The 25810-nt window shown below is 42.0% G+C and overlaps 1 protein-coding gene across 1 annotated transcript in view; it reads right to left on the bottom strand.

Moving 5' to 3' along the window:
* Positions 1 to 25810, bottom strand: part of MARCHF4 (membrane associated ring-CH-type finger 4) — a 150006-nt gene that overhangs the window by 5489 nt on the left and 118707 nt on the right. Inside the window, exon 3 of the mRNA XM_044438304.1 lies at positions 15476 to 15668. Within this exon, the coding sequence (XP_044294239.1) occupies positions 15476 to 15668 (193 nt within the window). The remainder of the gene's footprint in view (positions 1 to 15475; positions 15669 to 25810) is intronic.

Genomic DNA, 25810 nt, shown 5'->3' with positions numbered 1-25810 from the left:
CATGACAGCCCCCATTGCCCCAAAGAGGGTCCAGACATGCAGGCAGCTGTGCTGACCCCCACCAACAAATTGTTAAAAGGCTAGAGCAGCTCCCCTATGAAGAAAGGTCACAACAGCTGGGACTGTTCAGCTTAGGAAAAAGGATGAGTAAGAGGAGACAAGACAGAAGCGTACAAAATTCTGCATGGTTTGGAAAGAGTGGCTACTGAGACATTTTTCTTATAATATTCGAACCTGAGGTCATCCCATGAGGCTAATTGTGGGAGACTCAGGACAGTAAAACGGGCACAGGTAAATTATAGACCTCACTATGGAACTCACTTCCACAAAAGGTAGCGATGGCTACCAATCTGGATGGCTTTAAAGAGGGATTGGACAAACTCATGGAGGAGACGGCTACTATCAGTGACTGCTAGGCTTGATGGGTACATGCCACCTCCAGTATCAGAGGCAGTCCGTCTGTGTACACCAGTTTCTGGAGTACTTGGGTTGGAGGGGGTGCTGTTGTTTTCATGTCCTGCCTGAGGGTTTCCTGTAGGCATCTTGTTGGCTACTGTGTGAAAAGAATGCTGAGCTAGACGGCCACTGGATCTGATCCAGCATGGAGCAGCTTATGCTGTGTTCTTAACAAACCAGCTCTATTAATTTTATCTCTGTAAAGCTAATGTGCCTTAACTACCCATTCAAGGCCAAGCCACTTCAAAATACTTCGCAGTGCAATAAGCAACAATAGGCTGTGAAAACTGTGGCTAAATTCAAAGGAATGAGGAACGGCTGAGTGGGCGGAAGATCAAAAAGTGCCAGCCCTCGTGTCACTATACAATGGGCAGTGCAATTCTGTGACTGCCATGTAGTATCTAGATGGCCATGAGGTTATTTGGAGTCCCAGCTGCAACCTCAGGAATTTACTCTGAGGTTGCAGTTGGGACTGTGTGCTTGGAGTGGGCTCCCTGCTGCACCATAGACAGCACAGGAAGAACAGTGCTGGCTTCTCTCTGTGCTCACAAATGCTCCTTGAACAAGCATTCCAGGGGCTATGGATGCTGCTGCCACCATATGAGGTATCCTGGCAGCTCCTCAGGCTCTTTCCCTTGTGCTCAGATGCATGACCTGTTAACGGCTGAGATCAGTATGCAGCTAAGTTTTGCAGGGTGCAAAAATATGGAGATGCTGCTTCCACCCTGCACCGGATTATGCCCATAAGCCTCTAAGTCTTGCATGAGACATCCAGATTGGATCACATCCTGACTGTATTTTTATTTAAATTTTAAGAATTGTTCATACATTTACATTTATACATATAAAGAGCAAATGGAAATAGTATGCAAATTGCTGTCCTTCTTTTTTCCTGGCATTTCCTCTTTTGGGGGGGCTTCATAAGTGGCTACCCTCTTCAGGGAGAACTAGGCCTAATCCTTCAGCAGAGCTGTTTCCCTCGCATTAATGCACAGCTGCAGTAAGAATACTTCAGTTCCTAAATATAAGATACACTGAATATCCAGGATGAATAAAATGGGCTTTGATTCAGAGGGGCAGGCATGTGAACGTAATCTGCAGGTTTCCCATTTTCTCTCATGAATTCCAAGAACGTCTGCAAATCAGCATATTGTGTTGTTTCCAAAGTTTGAAATTCAATTCCAGGAGCCAAATATTGATCTTGAGGGTCAAATGCTAACTGCAAAATTAATGCCAGCACTCCCCCATTTCTGTTAAAAGTTTGGAGGGGAATCTCGACCTCAATTATTTAAATTCAAGTCTATGACCTCAAGAGGCTGCCTGACTCAGCGGATCATGCCTCAGATATAGAACGTTTAATTCATTCCAGCCCTAAAGCTTATCACAAATATTAATGAGCCAGCTGATTCAAGAGGGTTTCTTTTTAATCGGTGTTTATTTTGCCTCCCAAATTATAACTGTGTATGATCCCATGCAATTAATAACATGATGGTGATGGATGGGCTAGTGCACCAACTGAGCACCTGTTTCCTCAGATAAATTGGGCTTCCAAATATTTACTAAAAGTACAAAAATAACTTTGTTTTCCTTCACAGTTGCTGGGATCCAAATTACTTATTGATTTCCTAGCACCACGCTCAGGAAGCTGTAAAATTAAAAAGGAACCAAGCAGAGGAGTGGGTGGGGAGACCAAAATAATCATTTCAATGCATTTGCAACTGCAGAAGGTGAAGAGTGAGCAGCAAGCGAGTACATCCATTTAATGACCATTTGCAAGCAGCTTCAGGAATTCATCAAGATACATTTGTGCTATTTAAGTTAAACTTTAAGTTGAGGGATAAGGATTCCTCAAGCAATTGCAGAAAGAGTCTTCCAGGAGAACTCAAGGAAAGGAAGGCAGCCCAGGACCAGTTCTTGCTTCCCATTTTGTTCTAAGGAGGGGAATCTGAAGGAAACATGTAATGGTTCTCTGCTGTTCTTTGATTTGAAGTGTGTGGCTGGTAGGAGAGATTCTTATCAAAACTGCAGTGCACAGGAACAGCCGCTTTCTCCTCTACCACCCTAGTTTTGAACCCCTGACATTCACCCTCTGTCGTGTTAGGGAAAAAAAATTAATTGGCACCAAAGGGAGATTTTTCTTCCTAGCATCCTTAGCCATGTGGGAGAGGGAAGCTGTAAAGGGAAGGACAACTCCTTCCTCTCTGTGTGCTGTGAACTTGATAAGAATGCCATCCCATACGCACGTGCCCCTAGTTGTAAAAAAAGCAGAGACATCACTGCAGAATCCCTATGAAACGCCATGCATCCCTGAGTACACATGAGGCTGCTTTCTGCTGAGTCAGCTCAATGGTCCATTCAGCCCAATGTTTTTTATTCTGACTGGCAGCATTTCAAGGGGAGACCTTCTCTAGCCCTCCTTACCTGAGATCTTTTTATTGGGAGAAGCCAAGAATTAAATCTGGTATGTTTTGTCCCCGAAGTGTGCTCTTTCACTGCAGTGTGACTTCTCCTGTGGCAATGCATTATAAACAATTCCAAATAGCGAGAGAATGTGTGTATTTATACTGTTAAATTTCTCAACAAATTACACAGAAGTGGCCATTAGGACTGTAAAGGGGCCTAGCTCCATGCATTTTGCCAGGAAAAGCAGTGATTTAAATATAAAGAGTGGTACATGGTGTTTTGTTTTTGTATTTATGTCTGCACTGACAGACAAAATGCTAAGTGACAAGCATCATTTGGTGGCATTTGTAATTCAATAACTTTTCAAATACACATTGGTGAAAAATGGAAATTTTCAGATAGTGCTTTATAGATTGATGGGAGACTTCAACAAAATGCAGCGAAAATCTGAAGACCACAAATCCAAGACAGATTACATTTATTAAAGTATTTATACTGTTAGATTTTGCTTTAGCTCAATAGATGAAACTAGACGCTGCCCTTGGCTGATGATAAAACAATCAGAGACTGCCTTCCCTCATCCTAAACCCTCCTTTTCTAATTCAGCTGGCTGATGCAATAGCTGGAATTAAATGGATGGGCAATAGATTCAGATCGGACAAGGACATGTTCTTCATCACACAACACAAACTTTTGTAGAATTTTACTTATGTCAGTGTTACTTATGGTATTTAAAATTATATTCAGACTGCCTTTGGAATTCATTTTTATTGAATATGCCAATAGCCAGTACTTTCTGAGTGACTGATTGATAATTATTTCAATTTATATGCTGCTACACTGGTCCACACTTGGGCCCTCTGCATGGCTTACAAACAATTAAAACTACATACCATTTTTAAATTCTAAAACTCTGGGGAATTAACAGACTACCCAAAAGCATAATGAAACATAATTCACTAAATTAAAACCATTACCTAAAAACTTTGAAATAAACAATTTAAAATTAAAATAAAACTACAAGCTGTTGGCTTAAAACCAAATTTTCCACTAAAATCAACTATTAAAACAGCTGTAGAAAAGATATGCCTTTGCCTGGCACCAAAATGATAACAATGATGGTGCCAGGCGCACCTTCCTGGGAAGCCTATTCCAGAGATGAGGTGCAACCAATGAGAAGGCCCTTCCTCTAGCCAGCATCCTCCTCACCTCCCTGGGAGATGGCTCCCTGAGAAAGATCACCTTGTTTAACCTCAGCAGATGGGTAGGGACATATAGATAAGGCGATCCTTTATGTACCAAGGGCCCAAGCCATTTAGAGCTTTATATGTAAGTACAGGCACTTTCAACTGGGCCTGGACTTCCCCTGGTAGCCAGTGTAGATGATATAAAACTGGTGTAATGTGGGCCTGCAAACTTCTTCTTGTTAAGTGCCTATTTAAGGCAGCTCTATTTTGAACCAGATGGCGTGTTGGGACCAGTGCTTTTTTTGTAAAAAAAAAAAAAAAAAAAGAAAGGTGCTGGAACTCATGTCCCTGCAGGCAGGGCAGTAAGCACACACACCAATCCCAAGCCGAGCAGCAGAGCAGTGTCCCAAGCAGCTATCTCTCACTATCAGATACCAGATCGATCACAGACACAATAGCAGCCTGCAGGCACTATGTTAATGATGTTTGCTGCTGATCTGCTATGCCTTCACTTGTAAAATCCATTGAAAAAAAGGTGCAAAATCCATTGAAATAAAGGTGCCGGAACGCTGTTCCAGTGAGTCTAGGACAAAAAAAGCCGTGGTTGGGACCATCTACAAAGGCAGCCCCACACCGAGCGCACTGCAATAGTCCAACCGGGATGTTACCAGGGCATACATAACTGTGGCTAAACTTTGCCTGTTGAGATAAATTAGCCACAGCTGAAGGAGGGTGTTCCTGGTCACTGAGTCCCCTTGGGACTGAAGTGAGAGTTTTGGATCTAGGAGCACTCCCAAGCTATGAACCCTGTCGTTTAGTGGAAGCACGACCCCATCCAGGACATTTATATTTATTTTATATTCTGCCCTTCACAATGTCTCAGGGTGGTAATGAAATAAAAGAAAGAAATAAGCTACAGCATCCAAATTGTAGTAGATAAAATCCAATATTAAAAACACTACTAATATTTAAAATACTGGGAAAATAAATATGTTCATGTAGCCACCTTTATATTGCTAACTTATTGTTTTAACTATACTGGTTTGAAGAAGACACCCTCTTCCCAATGTATTTCTTGGAGAACATTCATTCCTTTAGAGGAATCTTCTCCTTGTCGGCTGATGCTGGGATAGGAAAGAACCAGTCCTGCTGGGAGCAGGGGCTACATCAATAGGCACGCCATATCTTGGCCAAACGTATGCAGTAGATGAAGTGGACCTCAACCTTATTTGGTTTTTCACAACTCAAGCATAAAGCTGAGTTCATATGCAACTTTTGAGGTATTTTATAACTGAAGCAATGGCCTGATCAAGATTTTTGTTCAACAAAGCTCACACTTTGCTATAAGGTATTATTAACATGCCCCTCACTTTCCCTGTGATTATTATGCCTCAGTGGCACATACATTTCTCATTATGCACATAGGAGAGGTGCCCTGTGCCATTCTTTCTTGCTCTTTTGTGAGTGCACCATTCTGTCTAATGTTTGATTTAAGCAAAATAATTTTAAAATTATTTCAGAAAAAATGTGTTTGAAAAACTGTATCTCAGTCCCTTTAGTTAATTTGCACGTGCCTCTTTCTATCCTGCTTCATTGCAACACTGCAGAAGCAATATTGATTCTGAATGTATGTCTCCTTGTATCATGATTCTTTTTGTGAAGGTTTCTCTACTGGTTCGCACATCCTGCCAAGTGATTAAAAATACTGCTCACAAAAGAATATTTATACATCTGTACACGCAATCAGATTAAGATAGTTGTTTTGTGTTTTTGCAGTTTTTTTTAAAGTCCACACAAGTCGACTGGCACATCAGTAAGATAATGCACAAAAACCATCTGGGTACAGTCACATATATGAACATATCAGGATTGTTCACGCCCTCCCCCCCAGGCAATGTTTTATCAATACACAAGTTGGCATCAGTAATAGAGATGGAGAGGAAGAAGAAGCCCAAGACTGACAACTGGGGCAAACAAGCATGCAGAACTCTCCGTGAAAACATGTTCAGGGGTGGGAGGAAATTGAACTGAAGAGGATTACGATTGCCTAGATTTCATTTAGGAAATAAAACCAGGTAATTCAGATATGCAAAATTCAGAGAAAAAACCAGATGAGGATAATTTCTGAAGCATCTCTGGAGCACAGTGGGAGATTATTGTCATAAACAATTATATAAGTCTATGCACCAACCCCCTTTTTAAACATAAACAAAGGAAATGGACGAGATAATAACATTACAGGGTTCTAATAGGATCTATTTCCTTCATGGATCACTGCCTTGTCATGGCGAAGAGGCTTGCGTAGCTCAATGAAGCTATGAGCTATGCCGTGCAGGGCCACCCAAGACAGACAGGTCATAGTAGAGAGCTCTGACAAAACGTGATCCACTGGAGATGGCAACCCACTCCAATATCTTTGCCATGAAAACCCCATGGACAGTACCAAAAGGCAAAAAGATACGATGCTGGAAGATGAGCTCCTCAGGTCAGAAGGTGTCCAATATGCTACTGGGGAAGAGCAGAGGGCTAGTACAAGCAGCACCAGAAAGAATGAAGCGACTGGGTCAAAGCTGAAAGGACACTCAGTTGCAGATGTATCTGGCGGTGAAAGGAAAGTCCGATGCTGCAAAGATCGATACTCTATAGGAACCTGGAATGTAAGATCCATGAATCAAGGCAAGCTGGATGTGGTCAAACAAGAGATGACAAGACTGAACATCAACAATGGACAGGAATGGGTGAATTTAATTCGGATGACCATCAGGTATACTACTGCGGGCAAGAATTCCTCAGAAGAAATGGAGTAGCCTTCATAGTCAATAAAAGAGTAGGAAAAGCAGTATTGGGATACAATCTCCAAAATGACAGAATGATCTCGGTTCGAATCCAAGGAAAACCATTCAACATCACAATAGTCCAAGTCTATGCCCCAACCACTGGTGCTGAAGAGGCTGAAGTTGACTGGTTCTATGAAGACCCACAACACCTTCTAGAATTAGCACCAAAAAATGATGTCCTTATCATCATGGGGGATTGGAATGCTAAAGTAGGAAGCCAAAAGATAACTGGAATAACAGGCAAGGTACAAAATGAAGTACAAAATGGAGTACAAAATGAAGCAGGGCACAGGCTGGTAGAATTTTGTCAAGAGCATATGATGGTCATAGCAAATACTCTTTTCTAACAACCCAAGAGACGACTTACACATGGACATCATCAGATGGGCAACACAGAAATCAGACTGACTATGTGCTCTGCAGCCAAAGATGGAGACGCTCTATACAGTCAGTAAAAACTAGACCAGGAGCTGACTCTGGCTCAGATAATGAGCTTCTTGTTGCAAAATTTAGGTTTAAATTGAATAAAGTAGGGCAAAGCAGTAGGTCACTCAGGTATGACTTAAATCATATCCCTTATGAATATACAGTAGACGTGACAAATAGATTTAAGGAATTAGATCTGATAGACAGAGTGCCTGAAGAACTATGAACGGAGGTTCACAACATTGTACAAGAGGTAGCAACTAAAGCCATCCCAAAGAAAAAGAAATGCAAGAAAGCAAAATGGCTGTCTGAGCAAGCTTTACAAATAGCTAAGGAAAGAAGGGACGCGAAAGGCAAGGGAGAAAGAGAAAGATACACCCAACTGAATGCAGAATTCCAGAGAATAGCTAGAAGAGATAAGAATGCCTTCTTAAATGAACAGTGCAAAGAAATAGAAGAAAACAATAGAATAGGGAGGACCAGAGATCTCTTCAAGAAAATTGGAGATAAGAAGGGAACATTTCATGCAAAGATGGGCATGATAAAGGACCAAAATGGCAGGGACCTAATAGAGGCAGAAGAGATTAAGAAGAGATGGCAAGATTACACAGAGGAACTATACAAGAAAGAGCTTAATGTCCCTGATAACCACGATGGGGTTGTCACTGACCTCAAACTGGACATCCTGGAATGTGAAATCAAATGGGCCTTAGGAAGTCTGAGCAACAACAGCTAGTAGAGGTGACAGTATTCCAGTTGAGCTATTCAAAATCTTAAAAGACGATGCAGTAAAAGTGCTATACTCAATATGCCAGCAAATTTGGAAAACTCAGCAGTGGCCACAGGATTGGAAAAGGTCAGTTTACATTCCAATTCCAAAGAAGGGCAATGCCAAAGAATGTTCAAACTACCACACCATTGCACTCATTTCACATGCTAGCAAAGTTATGCTCAAAATCCTACAAGCTAGGCTCCAGCAGTATGTGGACTGAGAACTACCAAAAGTACAGGCAGGATTTCGAAGAGGGAGAGGAAGTAGAGATCAAATTGCCAACATACGCTGGATCACAGAGAAAGCTAGAGAGTTCCAGAAAAACATCTACTTCTGCTTCATTGACTATGCTAAAGCCTTTGATTGTGTGGATCACAACAAATTGTGGCAAGTTCTTAAAGTGATGGGAGTACCAGACCATCTTATTTGCCTCCTGAGAAACCTATATGCGGGTCAAGAAGCAACAGTGAGAACTGGACATGGAACCACTGTTTGGTTCAAAATTGAGAAAGGAGTTTGGCAAAGCTGTATACTGTCACCCTGCGTATTTAACTTATATGCAGAGCACATCATGAGAAAGGCAGGGCTAGATAAATCACCAGTTGGAATTAAGATTGCTGGGAGAAATATCAACAACCTCAGATATGCAGCTGATACCACTCTCATGGCAGAAAGTGAAGAGGAACTAAAGATTCTCTTGATGCGGGTGAAGGAGGAGAGCACAAAAGTTGGCATGAAACTCAACATTAAGAAAACTAAGATCATAGAAACATAGAAACAGAGTGAGTCAGAAGGGGCCTCCCGAGCCATCTAGTCTGACCTCCGGCACCAGCTGGCTCCACTCACGACATGCCCACCATGTGCATGTTTAGCCTATCCTTGAACACCCTCACTGATGGGGCCATCATGGCATCCGGTCCTCTCACTTCCTGGCAAATAGATGGGGAAGAAATGGAGGTAGTGAAAGATTTTATTTTCCTGGGCTCCGAGATCACCACAGACTGGGACTGCAGCCAAGAAATTAAAAGACGCTTGCTCCTGGGGAGGAAAGCTATGGCAAATCTAGACAGCATACTAAAAAGCAGAGACATCACCCTGCCAACAAAAGTTGGCGTATAGTCAAGGCTATGGTTTTCCCAGTTGCAATGTATGGCTGTGAAAGTTGGACCATAAGGAAGGCTGAGTGCAAAAGGATTGAGGCCTTTGAATTGTGGTGCTGGAGGAGACTCCTGCGAGTCCCTTGGACTGCAAGACGATCAATCCGGTCAGTCCTAGAGGAGATCAACCCTGACTGCTCTTTAGAAGGCCAGGCCAGATCCTGAAGATGAAACTCAAATACTTTGGCCACCTAATGAGAAGGAAGGACTCCCTGGAGAAGAGTCTAATGCGGGGAATAATAGATGGCAAAGGAAGAAGGGGACGGCAGAGAATGAAGTGCTTAGATGGAGTCACTGAAGCAGTTGGTGTGAGTTTGAGTGGACTCCGGGGGATGGTGGAGGACAGGAAGGCGGTGGAGGAATGTTGTCCATGGGGTCGCGATGGGTCGGACATGACTTTGCGACTAACAACAACAATAGGATCTATATGGTCTCCCCCACCCCACATTTGTCTCTTTCTCTCTCTCAGTCTCACCTCCCTCCCCAAATGATCTCAAAATACTACTTGAATCTAGCTTTTGAAGCTGGGTGTGAATTTCTCCTTTCCTTCTAATTTTAGTGCACACTTGGAGCTATTGGGTTTTAGGAGGGTTTTGCAATACACAGCCTTGTCCAAGAATGATAGCTTGTGTGGTATTTCTGTTTTAGGTTTTTATCTTAGTTGCCAAAGAGGATCCCGGCCCTGTGGATTTTGAGCAATGCACAGACAAGCCAGTATTTACCATCACAATAACATACCTTCCGCCTTGACAGGAGAACCTGAACCCTTTGTGTCAAAAGGCAGCTCCACCATTAATTATGTTTTCCATCAAGACATGAAAGATCAAGGGCTGCGTACCAGTTTTAATTGGCTATTGATCTCTTCTATTAGCTGGTGTTGTACAGAGGGGCTGGGGGATCTACTGAATGACCCTGGTTTCTCTCAAATGTCAGCAGCTGGATGTAAAACAGGAAGATTCAAAGGCCTGTGGTTCCCAGCCTGAGACAAATTGTTCTGGTGGAACATACAAGCTGCCTTATACTGCGTTGGTCCATCTAGCCCAGTATTGCCAGCACTGAGTTGTAGCGGTTCCTCAGGTTTTCATGCAGAATTCTTTCCCAGTTTTGCCTGGAAATGCTCATGTTTGAACCTTGAAATGCTGGGACTTCTCATATGCCATGTGCACGCCCTGCCACTAAACTGTGGCCCTTCCCTTGGGCAATGGTGATCACTCCAAAATTTTCCAGCTGGTGGACGGAGGGAAAGATTAATAACTTTGCAAATATTTTCATCTCCCACGTAAAACTGTTCTTGAAGCAGTTAAGTCCTCTTTGGGTTTAATGGAGAAGGTGTGTGTGTCTGCTTGCAGGATGCACAGAGACAGAGACACATGCATTTTCTACATAGAAAATGTAGAAATGTGAGGTATGGGAAACTAACACATGCAGCCATACAGCATATTCTACACACTCCACAGCTGGATGTGAGGCAGAATGGCTTTGTCCTGCAGCCAGGTTAATCTTTTAGCATATGATGAGGTGCTTTGTCTTTCTCCATATTCTTTTCCGAACATTGAAAAATGACCTGGCCATGCAATAGAGCAGAAGGTCAAGTCACTCTTTTTGTTTGTTTTGTTTGTTTATTGTTTATATCCAGCCTTTCAAAATATCCCCCCCTGAAAAAGTTTTTGAAAAAAAGATTCTCCAACACACAGTCCTTGTTGAACTCACTCTGAGGCTAGCTTAAATAATGCTAATCAAAACTGTAAACAGCAAGGAAGGGATTCAAAAGAGCCTCTCCCTCCCTCTTTCCCTCACACACACACTCACACACATGCACATTCCAACACCTCCATGCTCTCCAACACAGTCTGCACAATAGCCTTTGCTATTTCAGTCATCTGATATGCATGAGGTAAACTGGCAGAACTAGAAAACAAAAAGAAACAACCTGACTCATGAGCCGCTCAGTTGTCTATGCAGATACACTGGTGTGTGGGTGGACACAATGACAGCACCATGTGTGCCATCTGTTAATCAGTCTTGTGATGCACAGCGCCCCTCTCGGGCCGGCCCTTCTGTTCCTCCACCTCACACTCTCATTAACTACTAACACATCTCGTTGTTCAACAAGAGGCTGTTTCCAGCCCTGCTGACCCCGAACGCTACTGGAATCTGCCAACATCAAGCTTCCTTAATTGCGATGTTCACCTGTATAGATGATAGAGGCAACCGCATCCGAGCTGCCCTTTAATTAACAGCCAGGTGTTTGTGGGGATGTGCGTGAACTTCCAAACTGTCATCACACTCAGGTTGGAGGAGGGTGGATTTCTGGCAGGTAGGTCTCAACTCCACAGGAGCTCTGCTCTCCTTCCACAGAAGACGGGTCTCCCAATATACTTACTGGAATTGCCTCAACCCCCCTGTGGCTTTCTCCACCCTAGGTCTGCGGCAGCGCATACATTTGCATGTGGAAAGGCCCAGGGCCAGTCCCTGGCCAAAAAGCAACAGGTCACTAGACTTCTGCCCAAGACCCTGGTGGGCTGCTGCTCAGACGAACAGATCCTCTGACCCATGTGGTGTTGTCAAGGTGTTTGCACTACAATACCTGTTTTGCGTCACCCCAATGGTTGGCCATGCTGGCTGGGGCAGTCCAAAACATCTGGAAGATACCACTCTTTTTTTGGCAGGGGGGGATTGCCATAGACATTACTGGACTAGATGGAAAAATAAAATGACACAATGTGATATCCACCCTGGGTTTCCTATAGCACCCCAGTTGCATACACAGCTCTATTGTGATTACTGCATGGATTGCGGCCATGCAAGCACGCCAGGCATCTCCTGGAAATGCCTGTGACATTCACAAATTGTGAGAAGCCAGGAACCGGTTTCTCCTCTATAGCTCTTTTGCAGCTAATATGTTGCTAATGAGCAAGCTCCCAATATGTCTTTTTCATTCAAAAGGCTGGCTGCACTTCCTTTTGATCGAATCTCCTTTTTAAGTTTTTCACAGAATTAGTGAACCCCTGCTTTGCAGAACCAATACACGGACAGGCATCCAGGAGTGTACTTTCTCAAAAGGTCTCACCTGAGCTTGTTACAGGCTCCCATAGTCTAAGCCATGCTAGGGAAAGGGAAGGGGCGAGCATCAGTACAGCTCTTTCTCTTGAAACAAGGCCATGTTTCTGCAGCAAGGCTACCTGCCTCCATCTCTCATTTTTTTGTGCAAACTGGTGCTGGGTCACATTTCTTTGAGGTTCTATTTTCACTGTACAATTTGCCATTTCAAGCAGTGCAGCCTTCCACTGCTCCATGCATTCCCCCCTCGCCCCAAGTGTGTTCACAGCCATTTGCCTCTCAATCTGCTTCCACTTTGAGGTGGTGGAAGAGAGAGTTTGTCTCTATTGCTATGGCAACCAGGCCGACACTCCCTGCAATGCTTCTCTACCCTGCATTGCTTTCGGTGGGGGAGCACATTCAAAGGCACATCTCAGTGAAAGACAACATCTTTCCGGCTTGCTCTCCTGCACCACTTCCTTGCAGGGTCATGACCAAAAAAGAGGGAATCCATGACCAGAAAGGGAGAGAAAGGAAGATGCAGATTTCTATAAAATTTCACCTATGCTGATTTATCGTCTGAATGCACATTTAGAAAGCATTAATTTACACAGAAATGTGATTCGTCTCACCATTGTGGGGAAGACTGGCCAGGTAACCTGTATTTTGGGGAGCCCTTCCATTCCAGATGTCTGTCTATATAAACCATTCAGAGGTCTGGAAAATATTCAGAAACCCATTTCCCAGATTTGGCAAAATGACAATCTCCAGAACCCCATTTGCTCAGGTTCTCCTGTTTCTCTCATTGATTCTTTTATGCAACCCGGTCCCATGCCTCACATCTCCAAGGCTGCCTGCTCACTGGCAACACATCTATGAATGGGGTATGTCTCAGAGGATTAGGAACAGAAAGCCAGTGAGCCATGACTTTCCTGCACAGTACCAGAAACACTCAAGGGTGAAGATTGCACTGGCAGCTAGAAAGGGAACAGAGCGGCATTCCTGACCATTATTTGGGATGAAGACATCTAAAACAGCTGGATGGCACCAGGCTGGGGAGCACAGTCTCCATAAAAGGTAACAATAGGGCTGCTACTTCTTTTTTTCTCCTTCTTCAAACAGTTCTTCTGTATTTTTAGTAGCTTGTGACAAGCGGAAATTCTGTTGGTGAAGCATGCCTCATCATTTTACCTATATGCCAGGGCAAGTGAGCTTTACCTGCTTCTCATCCAGCTGTTAACTGCTATGCCAGGGGAGAAAAAGACTGCAATCATACTAAAGGGAAAGAGAGAAATCACCCCCTGATCATCTTAAAATGCAATCAAAACATAACCTTTCCTGCTCCTCCATCATGAGGGGCCTGACTTATTTTCTTAGTTTTGCATCCATCTCATGGATGGAAGGAGACTACTTATCTCCCACTGACAGATGAGCTAACCAGCTGCTCTCAGCCTTTCCTGCTTTATCAAAGCCACATTAATCATGTTACTTACTGGCAGCCACTAGCCACCCACTGGTTCTCCGCTCCCATCAGCAGCCAAGCGACAGTCCTACGGTTTCTCTGCCTTTCCATCTCCTGAATAACCAGGTAAGCAAGACAGGAAGAGGGCATGTGGTGGAAGAGATGCTGGCTCTTGCTTTATTTCATTTTTTATTCAGTGTTGCTCTCTAAGTAAGTTCTGTGCTCCCCAGAGCACAAAGAGAAGGATAAACATTACTGGTGATTAGATTCTACACCAGCCTGCAGTTCAGTGAGTTGCCTCTGGTGAAAATCCACTCCCATCAATACAGAGGAATGTTTGCAAGTAGTGGCAGGTCATTTGGGGGCAGGAGAAATTGCAGTAGGACATGGGAAGCATAGATGTATTAAGAGTGAGGCAAAGGTGAGCGTCACAGCAGAGCATATGAACTACATCAGGAGTTGTGCTTCATCCTTGCAAATTAATCCAAAGAAGTGACTAATCCACAAGCACTTTTGCTTCCCTGCTACCCACTCCACTGTACACTTCATGTACTAGAATTCATGGTACACTGACAGCCCAAAAGAAAACGTGGACTTGCTCTTTGCCGATTAACAAAAGCTTCTCTGGTTGTGCTCTTGGAGGAGACTCAAAATTAGCTACTAGGCATGTGATGATTTAGAGTTGCATGATCTAGGACTCTTCTGACCCATTCCATGCACTTTGTAGCACTCCCTTTAAAATGATGGCTGGAGAAATACCTGATGTTGTCCTCATCAACTCTGCTTCTCTCATGATATTGATTTATTTAGAATATTTCATACCCTTTTCCATAAAACATAAAGCCTAGAAATGGTGAGATTTTGCTCTTCATCTTTGTTCTAGGCTGACATCATTTGCAATATTGCAAGCCAGTCATAGATCGACTGATTACTCACAAATTGCATTCTTCCCCACTAGGAAATCTATGTTCCATTTTTCTTTCTTTTATATGGGACTATTGGAATTTATTATTTGGGGATCAGAATAAATAGCAACTCAGTCACAGAGGATCGAATTTGTGACAAATATCAGGGCTTGTGCATACAGATTCTTGAAGTATTGAAATGAACCTTAAATTTGCTTCTAGAAGTGAATTTGAGTTTTGACATCAAAAAATGTTGAATTATTTCTCACTTTAATAAGCAATACTCCATTATTGAAAATATCAGAAGTGAAATGTACAAACTTAAAACAAGCAAACAACCTCCCCACAACAAGTAAGGTTACAATCTGTTTTTTTTTTTTTTTTTTTGAGAATATGCATAAGAGGAATAACACAGAAAAACCACCACAGTATATTTCTAATGATTTCCAATCTCATTTTTTGGAATTTAGCATAGCACAATTCTCTGTACCAAACTGTTGGGGAATATCTATATACTGGTAGCTTCCAATGTGCCAGTGTCTAAGGAAGATTCTTACATGCTGCTAACCAATTTATAAGATGAGACCTCCATATGGCATCAGATGATTCAACTGTTCTACATTAACCAAACTAAGTACAAAGCAGGTCAGCTTCAGATGGTTTCAGAAAGCCACCAGACTCAATGCTGCTAAGTCCCAACAGAGCAATCACAATTTTCTCTCTCCATTCCTTCCACAAACATACAAAACATATTATTCTCTGGTCCCTTGGTACAAAGGAATTCTCTTGACTACATCCCCTGCTGACTTGGAGATTCAGTCACTCACTCACCTATACAGACTATGTCCATGAAGCCATACATTCCATAGCAGATCTGGAAGAGCAGGTCTTGGCGCTGCCACTTGGCAGAAGGACTGAAGGTTGACCAGATGAGCCACGAGATACTGGCGATGAGGAAGAGGGAACCCAGAATGGCTGCCGCTATCTGAACCTTTTCTATGACGGTCAGAGAAATGGCCTGCCACTGCAAGAGGGAGGGCAAGGGGCAAGGGAACAACAGCAAGTTAGAAAGAAAAAGAGAAGAGTGAGTGAAAGATATACTCATGATTTACTCCTTGTTCAATAGCATCAGCTGCTGCTGATTCACATCTTTGGGTATTTCACATGGACTTTTGTATGAGAAGATAACAGTACCAGCTCTTTAACAGAATGGACCATATCTCTACACAGTTGCCTGCAAAAGGAAGAGACAGTCTTGTGTCTGCCTGTTTTACAATCAGAAAGATAATATACCTCCTCATCTTATGGTCCTTCTGACATTTTTGCATTCTGTTCTGAACCCTGCTTGGTAGGCTTTTTCTTCAATCATATTCTTTGTTTGTTGTGGATGACTTGAATATTCAAGTCTGTATTGAGGGTAGATGAGGTGGTCTGCTAATTCACTTTTCAAAAATGGGTGAAATAAGAAATGAAAAGCAGAATGTCCGAAATTTATTATGTGCATAAATTTTAATTCCAGGAAGAGATGGAACAGAATTTGTACAAACGTTTTCCTAATCAGCACTTCTGCTAACAAGCTGAATACTTGTCTGCAAAAAGAATTCCTAAATATCTGAAAAAAGGAAATTCTGCACCCCAAAAACACAAAAAAGGGAGAGGAACAAGGGAAGCTGAAATATAGTTGTGCAAGTGAACATGTCCTAAGTCAAAGATGAACAGACTTCAGGCTTGTGGGATTTACTTTTTATTTTACTGGTATCCTGAGGTCCATCAACCAGAGCCAGTACAAAAAATGACTCTGAGTGGACATATCAGAAAAGGTCCCTTGGAGAATATGCCAAGCCCTAAAATTGAAAGCCATCCAAGCAACCTCTTAAAAAGCAGTGGATTGTTAAAATATGTAAGACTGTGGTGATCAAAGTTATGTAGCAAATGCAGCAAACAGGTATGGTCATACACTTAGCATGCAATGAATCTGTTTTTCCACTTCCAACATCAAGAGAATATTTCTGCTTATATATTTTTCCAATTGCCAAGCTGTCAAGTGCCATATCGCAATGATCTTTAAATGGTTTCCCATCAAATTAACACATGGGAATAACATCACGTTCTCATCCCAAGAAGCTTTCCAAACATCTTTCTTTATACCACTTTTCATAGCATATGTTTATTTGATGATTGTAGGTTCCTATTGCAATCCAATAGATGCTTCAGCATTCCCCTTTATGATATCCCTCCATTAAGGATTTAAATTGTACCTCTACATGTAATTTTGTGGCCTTCAGTGTTGTGTCCAATAAACTGTTTGAGTATAAGGTTGTTCCAGCAGCCTGCTTTGACTTTCATTAACAGTATCTCTGTATTTGATTAGTGTTTCATTCTTTATCAACCCTTAAACCTTGCCAACCTATCTTTTGTCCAGCACTGAAGGATCTCTCTCATTATAATAAAAGGCCCAAGGTGATGGATCAGGGCTAAGGACATTTTTACATTGATTTCAGATTCTTATAATATCCTTTACTACTGGATTTGAAAAACAACTAGTTTCCCCTTTTCCATTTCCTGACTATAGCAAATATAGAAGATGTACTAAATATCCCTTTTCTAAACCAATTTTCTAAAAGATGTTGGGTTCCATGTTTTCCATTGATATACTTCTGATGGTAACATTATGAAGCACTTTCCCCCCTTTACCTGCCTTATTTTGGTTGCAATCCTGTAATTTCCTGGGAGGACATTGGATTTTTAGATCTCCCTTTCCTAGGGCAAAAAAGGTCCACCCTGGGAGAGAAATATCTGACTAATCTGTGGCTGCTTCTCAAACTTTGGATGTTTATTCCTCAGCTCGTTTTATTTCCTTATTTTTACTGTGTATTATCAGGTTGCTTTTATACAGTATTTTTCATTTTATTTCTTTAGCCAGAATGGTATGTGCTTTTGTATTTTTATTGTGTTGGTTTTATGTTGTATTGTTCTTAGAATTTTGCATTTTATTGTGTGCTATTCTTTTTAAAAATGCATGATGCCTGGAGAATTTGTTTTATAGGCATCTTGTAAATTTAGTAAACAAACAAACAGACAAACAAACAACTCCAGCACTAGAGAGAAGAAAAGCTGGCATGCTTGGAGAAGCAGGTGATCTGCATGTTTCTTGCCCCATCCCTGTTTCAACACTGCTACAGAAGAGGGGATAAACTGTATCAGTGCTGAAGTGGACATATTGTATCCCCTCCTCATTGCTTGCACATGACAACAGTGCAGGAATGCCCAGTTCCTCTGCCTTGGTTTCTTGTTTTCCCACCATCTTAAGATTGCTGTTTTATACATGCAGATTCAGTAGCTAGTGAGCTTCTCTTTCAGCTCTTTTACTCTTTTCCTCAAGCTGAATCCAGGGTATTCTAAGGACTGCCTGCAGCAACTCTCCTTTTAAGTGCGTTGGTAGTCTTGTTGCATTATAATGTGGCATTTTTTCTTTTGTTTACCATAATTTAGCTTTATTTCAAGAAAAGGTCCATGTAACATATAATATTTTGTGTAGTTTTTAAACTCTTAAAACACATTAATTGCATGTTTAAAAAATCTGCTCTGCACTAAAGTGTTTAGGGTTGCATATACGCTCCCTATTATTGTCACGACAACATGACAGTGGGAATTAGATTAGATTAGAATGAGATTAGACTGAGAGTCAAGCCTCATTAATGTTATTAGAAGTGCTAATGACTCCTCCCTTGATGTGAAGTGTGCCAATTAGTGCCCCCCTCCACACACACCCCATGGGCACTGTATACAGTGTGAACATTGCACACACAGCTGCACATGTGAAGGTCCCCTCTCTGCAGAAGTGTGTGGCATATACACAGATGCCAGGGGAGGGGCTGGTTGCAACGTGTGGCATTGGGGTGGAGCTACTCAATGCCGAGCCACTCCCCATTTGTGTGTTGTTTTTGCTACTTTTTAGGATAACTGAATATAGCTGACCGCAAATCATTCAGGAAGCTTCTTGGCTCTGTGCGGGATCTGAATTTTGATCTTGCTGGTGTCCAACTATCTATCCTGATCTATACAACAAATGTGCATCCTCATGATGTGAAAGCTCCTTTCTGTAGAAAGGGACCCTGGTCCTCTCAAGTTACAGTGTGTGTCCCCAGATGGATTCCTCAGATTGTGAGGAGGTGGAATGGCGGAGGCAGCCGGATGACTTTGCATGTTCAAGGTTACAAAGTGAAGCTACTCAGGCTTAGGGTAGAATCAGCCTGTCTTGGAAAAAAGGAAGACGTTTCAGAACAGGGAGGGGAAGGGACTGAAGGGGAGCTGCTTGACCCCATCTGAAAATGGCAGATGAAGTGTGCAGACCTATTAAGACATGCCTGACGTTCCTGCTGTCCAGCCTCAGGCGGTGGGAGCCATGCTGAGGGGGAGTCAGGACCTTTCCGAAAGGGAAAGGAGGAGGGGGTGTTTCAGTTTGGATACAACTCCTCACATGGGCAAACACTACCCCCACATTTCAAAGAGAACACTACTTTGATTTATGCTGTTTTGTAACCTGTAAAGCTCTAATAAAAACCTGTGCTTGTAAGGTTGCCTCTAAGTCTCCTGGAAAGGGAAATGGGAGGGCAGAGAAATGTATTCCTGGCAGTATCACGTATTACTTTTAAACATTTTATCTTTTGGCTAGATATATTTCAAAGTATCTGTGGATCTGTACATTTTGCCCTCTGCTTTCCTAGTCTAAACCATGTGAATTTTCCATACAGTGCTTCACTTAATAACAAAACCCTCCATTTCTATTCTCACAACTTTAATAGACTCACAAATTCTTTACACTTTATGCTTGCTATACCTTGCCCAGCTCTGAGCACTGTTGATCTGGTTGTTACATGATCATAATAACTGAGCAGAAGAAGGAAAGTATGCATTGAGTCATTTGTGTAGACATCTTAGTTAGAGATAGATGAATTGGTAAATTCCCATGTCTTATCTTCCCAATCTTAAATTTGCTTCACCCCATTCTTTTAGAATTGTTTGCATGAAAATATGTACCTATTTTTGTGTATATTTCCCCAATCCATATTTTGTGCAGTGTTTCCTATTTTCATGCATGTCTGAATTATTTATATCAATAGATGCATTACTTTGTGAGCATAGTCCCCCAATACATGCATTTTTTTCAGTTGGCAAACTCTATTGCCAAATTTGAAAAAGTACAAATTTCAAAGACTAATTGAGTTTCAGTTCACAAATCGGTTTGACTGACAAATTTCTCCCCTGTTCCTAATTCAATCAAGAAGAATGGTCCTATGTTCATTTCCGTGGCAGTATTTTCTTGCAATTAAACAAGACCAGTTTAGTATACATGTCTCAAGTGGGCACAGGTTCCTTAACTTCCCTGTATGCCTCAGCAAGTGCCCATCTATCATCTTCCTTTGTATGTAGAATGCATTTATGGCCCATTCCTGGCTCAGCCAGTCGACTTCAGCAAAATATTCTTTCAGAGGCTTTGCAGAACGCATGCTGGCACTGCTGAATTTTGCCTGAAGATTTCCCTGAGTATGGATCTTGTAATTCAGAGTCAAATATCTCTCCATATGCGTCTGAGCAGTGAGGTCTCAGTGTGATGCTTCCAGAGCCTTATGTGGCATCATGGCTTGTAGCACTGCAATGGGAACAGGTAAGACAACAACAGTCCACTGCCCCGTGATATCTGTTACCACTTGGAAGCCTGGAGCTTGATCGCTGGCACACTTGCAAGGGGAAAGCAGCTGACTCACAGATGGAAAAGCAGCCGCCCCGGGGAGTGCAGGACCACTGGAAGGAGATGCAATGGGCCGCGTACGCAAAAGCAAGGAGCTCCACACCAATGCGAAGAAGACCCAAAGGTTACGTCATATGATGTGGACTGATTAATATTATATTGCACTGAATATTTGTAGAATCAAAGAAAGGGGTAAAAGGAGACATAGTCTCTATATATCCAAGATCCTGAACTTTTTAATATGAGGCTGTTAATCAGCTGAATCTACTTTTGGTTTCCTCACAGAATTAAGATAGTTGGACTACAGAAACGGCATCTCCATTCCTGCTTTTCTGATACATAACCTCTGGGTGGCGCTGTGTTATAGCAGAACGGCACAATTACACAAGTGGAAAGGGTGTTTTTTAAAGTTTTTTTTTCCAGATAATATCTCATTTTTCCGGCTCGAAAAACAAATAAATTAATTGATGGTCTGTTTAAAAATGGAAGTGAATCTGGAGGGTCACAATATCATCTAAAGAACCGAAAACACAACTTTGAGTAGAGAATGCTGGGCATAGATTCATTTTCTACTTATGTAGGAAAAGTTCACGATTTATGAACATAGAATAATGAACCCTGATCCTGTAATAGGAATTTTACCCATGATACACGATAGAGTACTTCCTAAAAATTAGAATGGCTACCGAAAAGGAAATGCATCTCTAAAAAAGAGGACACAGATTTGCTTAAAAATTGCATGGGCTGGTTTATATATAAAAATGCAAATTCAGAAATACTACTACACATAGAAAAACAATACATCCCATCATAGTGGAGAACATTGTCTCTAGGTGCCTATGTGCTAAGAGCTGGTGGGCAACTTCAGCTCCCCTGCTCTTCTTTATTTTATGTATTTATTAACTGCATTTTAATGCCACTTATTAAATATAAGTATTCTGTGCAGTGCTCAGAATGTTTCTTTAAATAGGACTTGTTGTTTCTTTATTAGAGTTATATTCTGCCTTTTTGCTTACAAGAACCCAAGATGACTTACATCATTCTCCTCCTCCTGGTCTCAATCTTATCTGCACAACCACAGCCCTGTGAGGTAGGCTGGGCTGAGACTCTGTGCATGGCCCAAAGTCACGCAATTGATTCCACTACACCACACTGGCTCTTTCTGACTTGGGCAAGACAACCCTTCAAACCAAGGAACATCCATTCCAACAGAAGACATCTATAAAGGAGGACTCATTGTTATCCCATGTTATTAATAATCCTCTGATTTTCATGTGGAAAAAATGTACCTCTCCCACCTCAGATATATTAAATTAAAGGAATCTACTTTTATTAGTACCTTACCTGCAAGATGCTTTAACCTAGAGTCCTGCACTGAGCAGGAAGTTGGACTCCATGGCCTAATAGGCCCCTTCCAGCTCTACTATTCTATGATTCTGATAAACAGCATATATGGAGATTAGTTAGAGTGTGGGTTTTTGTAAGCATTGCATTGGGCCTGGCATAACCTTTTGTTCTTTGATGAAACTTTCAGTTTGTAATGCAAATGGGCTGTTAGCCTGTTTATTAAGATTATGTTCTGATTAGTTCCACCAGAGAAAAATGCAGGAACATTACCTTTCCCATGGAGTTTTTCTAGCTATTCAGGCTAGAAAATGCTCATTTAATGAGAGCAATTCAAGTTAAGTGGCCACTTCACTGAAGCAAGCAATCCTCCAAACATGTTTTTCTGTCCTGCCACTGAAATGTACCAGGTTGTCTGGAAATGAAGGTTTCTTGGAAATCATTTCTGGTCCTGAACAAGTGGTTATACTTGTGGGTGGGGAAGAGGGTTTTGGAGTTGTTTTTCAAATGGGAAATAGAAAGGCAGGTTGTTGTATTTGGAGCTTCATGGATCTTGCAGCCTGTACAGGTTCTTCCTTTAGCTAAGTACAGTCTGTTCTGGTTGTGGTTCCCCTACACATCTCAGGAATGCTAGATTTCCAAGACGTAAGTAAAGGTGTGTGTAAGGATGAGTGGGTGCGAACTCTATGAAAATTCTTCTAAACTTCGCACAATGAATGGATGAAACCAGTGCTGTAGAGTGGGGGATATTAATATCAGAATTACATTGCTATGTCTGGTGGCACAGATCTCCTTTAACATGCCAGTCTTGCGCCTTTAAAGACCTGAAGATGTATTATGTCATAAAATTTCCATGGATTAGAGCCTACTCAAACCTATGAAAGCTTATGTCATCATAAATTCCAGCTTCTATGATTCTATGAAACATGTGCCTTTTGAAGGTGCTACAAGAATGTGTGTTGTCTTCTTTGCCACAGATTAACACAGTTGTAGGTAGACTTCAGGGCTGTGAGAACCACTTAAGTTTTTACTAGAACCCTAATTTTCCTAAGAGGCTGATATACAAAAGATAAGAGCTGACAATGAACTAATTCTAAGCACCAAAACTTGTTTTGAGTGCTTGCTAGGAATGTATGAGGAATCCATATTAGGGGTGGAAATCTGGCAGATTCCCATGGCTCGGTTTCCTGATTCTGGCCCACTTTCTAAAGTCTATGGGTCCGATTTGGCACTGAATGTGCCGAGTGCTTGCGCAGGCACCAGTAATCAAGCCCGGTGCACAGGTTTGAACTGTACATGCTGCAAAAGAAAGCTGCTTGTTGTGCAACTGACTTCCTGTGAGCATTTGCAGACATCTTCTCAGTTTGCTTGCTTCCTAAGCAAGGGGTGATTATGAGAAGAAAACAGACAAAGAGAAGAGAGCCAAATTCCAGGAAGTTTCTCACAACCTTTGCCTGAACTGAATGGAGCCCCCAGTCCTTCTACACCTAGCCACCCCACCTACCACAAGCTTTCTGTACTATGCTTTAGGGCAGGGGAAGAAGGAGTTATTTGATTGCTATTGGAAATCCTTGTCAATCTACTGCAAATCTCTTGGAGGTCCACAAGAACATGCAAAGACACAACCATGCAAGTTCAGGCAGAAAAAATGGCTTTCAGCTCCCAGCATGCCAGGTGGGCAGAAGACAGATTTAGGGGAAAACAGACAAGAGTAAAGTTTCTGTTTAAATTTGCATAGGATTGTATCCTACATTTGCATAAGATTGTGTATAGGATTGTGTCCTATCTTGTGCCTACTTCTAGACTAACATAATCACACCTGTAAAATTTGTTGGGGAGATTACTGGTTCATATCCCAGGAAGATGACTGATTGATAATCAGTGGGATAGAAAATGGTAGGTGGAGATTTTTGGAGCGTTTACACAGAGACAGCCTAGTAGAACTTGCAAATATGACTTCCACTCCACTTGAAGGAAGTGGGCAGGATCTGTCTGTGAAAAATAATCTAGTAGTAGTTTGGGAGAGACAAGGTAGAGAGATCTCTGACTGGAGAGTTGAAACTGTCAAGCCTGATTCACTCAGGTTCATCAGAATGTGATTGTTCCCCAAATCTGCACCAGTATTTGTATGTATTTTTCTGCACATTGTTTAACATACATTTTTTTGTACACATCTCCCTAAGCTTCCTGAAAAATATTTCCTGAGGACTGAATAGAGATCTTCTTGAATGGGATGAGTTGCAGTTAGGAGCCCAAAAAGGAAGGCAAATAGTATGAAGGGCAGAAACTGAAATGTGTATCTCTGTTTTGTTACTCTCTTTTTTCTCTTCTAACCTTCCCACCCATACAGACACAAGCAGGGCACCACAATAAAATGTCGCAGTGTAACCCTGCTGTGAATGTACTACCTGAGCCAGTGGCTGAGTGGCTTAAACATAGTTAGCATCCAAGATTGAAGACTCTTCTCTCATCCTTGGGGTCTTACTTCATGTGAATTTATTTTATTTTGCAACATTTAAAGTGCCTTCAGTCCACATGCAAGGCTACAGAGCATGAGGCTTCTCCATTCACCTGAATGACAGAATTAGTCCGTGAAGAGCTGTGAGGAGGCAAATGAAGCAGAGGGAATGTGGCTGCAACTGGAATGGCATGACGGGTTTTAAACTTGGTGTTCAAACCAGCCTCAAGAGAATGCTTGAAATGGGCTTCTGCCCTACCACATCCCATGCCCTAAATGATATCCTTGAGATTATCCACTGTGGTGCATAGGCTAAGTGCTTGGGACTGGGACTGAGGCAATTTGGGTTCAGCCATAGAGCCTGTTCAGCCATAGAGCCAACTGGGTGACTTTAGGCCAGTCAGTCATGGACTCTCAGCCCAAACCACCTCACAGGGTTGTTGTGGGAATAAGATAGAGAGGAGGAGGAAGAGAATGATGTAAGCTGCTTTGAGTTCTTTAAAATAGAAAAAAAGGCAGGATGTACATCTAATCAATCAATCGATTGCCTGTCTTGGGTCTCTCCCCACCACTACCTTTATTTTTTTCTGCAGAGTTTTTGTACATAGGCCTATCACACAGTTACCCCAAAACTACCAATACCTCTTCTGTGCATTGGTGATGTGGTTTTGGCAACATGAGTTCAGGAAGATTCAAGCCAGTGTTAGAAGGAATTACATTTATATAGCTACAGACAGAGAGATCTTGGACCAACCTTTCAGGCTCCTTCCCCCCATGCTCATGCAACATTGTTTATTTCTGTAGAGCTTTTGATTGTATTTTTCTAACCTGGGTATTTTTTCTGCTATGCACCTACATAGCCCATTAAAGGTAATTGGCTGCCAAAAATGCTACCTCATTGCACTAATTCATTCCACAAATGGTATTTTTAAGAAGGCACTCTTGGTATGTATATCTCATTCACTTTAGAAGGTCTAAAGTGTGTACAATGGTCCTGTTTATCTAGCTATGTCTAAGGGCCAAACTAAAAATGTGGTTCAGGAGAATCATTAACAGAATCTCCTGTGGATTTTAAAATTGTTAATAGCAGCCACGGGGGCACAACTAGATCTTATACTTAATTTTTCATGCTGAGTCAGCAAATCCAATTAAGATCAGAAAACGGGCACTGGGGCAAAGGAATTTTAACTGAGTTCCCTCATGCTATTTTCCTGATTAAAATTGTACCCCTTCTCTTTCAATTGCTATTCATTTTGCCAGGCAAAATATGTGAGTATTTTTGTCCCAGGATCACTTCTCTGGCCTTGTATGCACTGGCAACATGCCCCCTCCCACCCTTGCAGTTTCCCCTGTGATCCCTTCCCCAGTTTGGAGAAATAAAATCAAGAATGCTCTCTTTTAGAGGCTTGTAGTCACTTCTTGTAAGCCATTTACGCTATGGAAGACTGATTTGTATTTAGAACGAGATTGGGAATCATAGCATGCACACAGATTAATTATGTGTTAGTTGCACCAAAAAAATGCTTCTCAGAGATCTGAGATCTTGCATTGTTCTGTGCAGCTGAGAGGCAGAGGCCTAACTCACGTAGTGCTTCCCATACAAGCTGGGGTA

This window comes from Varanus komodoensis, unplaced genomic scaffold (genome assembly GCF_004798865.1).
Source record: "Varanus komodoensis strain SLA01 unplaced genomic scaffold, ASM479886v1 scaffold32, whole genome shotgun sequence".
NCBI classification, from domain to species: domain Eukaryota; kingdom Metazoa; phylum Chordata; class Lepidosauria; order Squamata; family Varanidae; genus Varanus; species Varanus komodoensis.
This window is presented reverse-complemented; position numbering and strand designations above follow the sequence as displayed.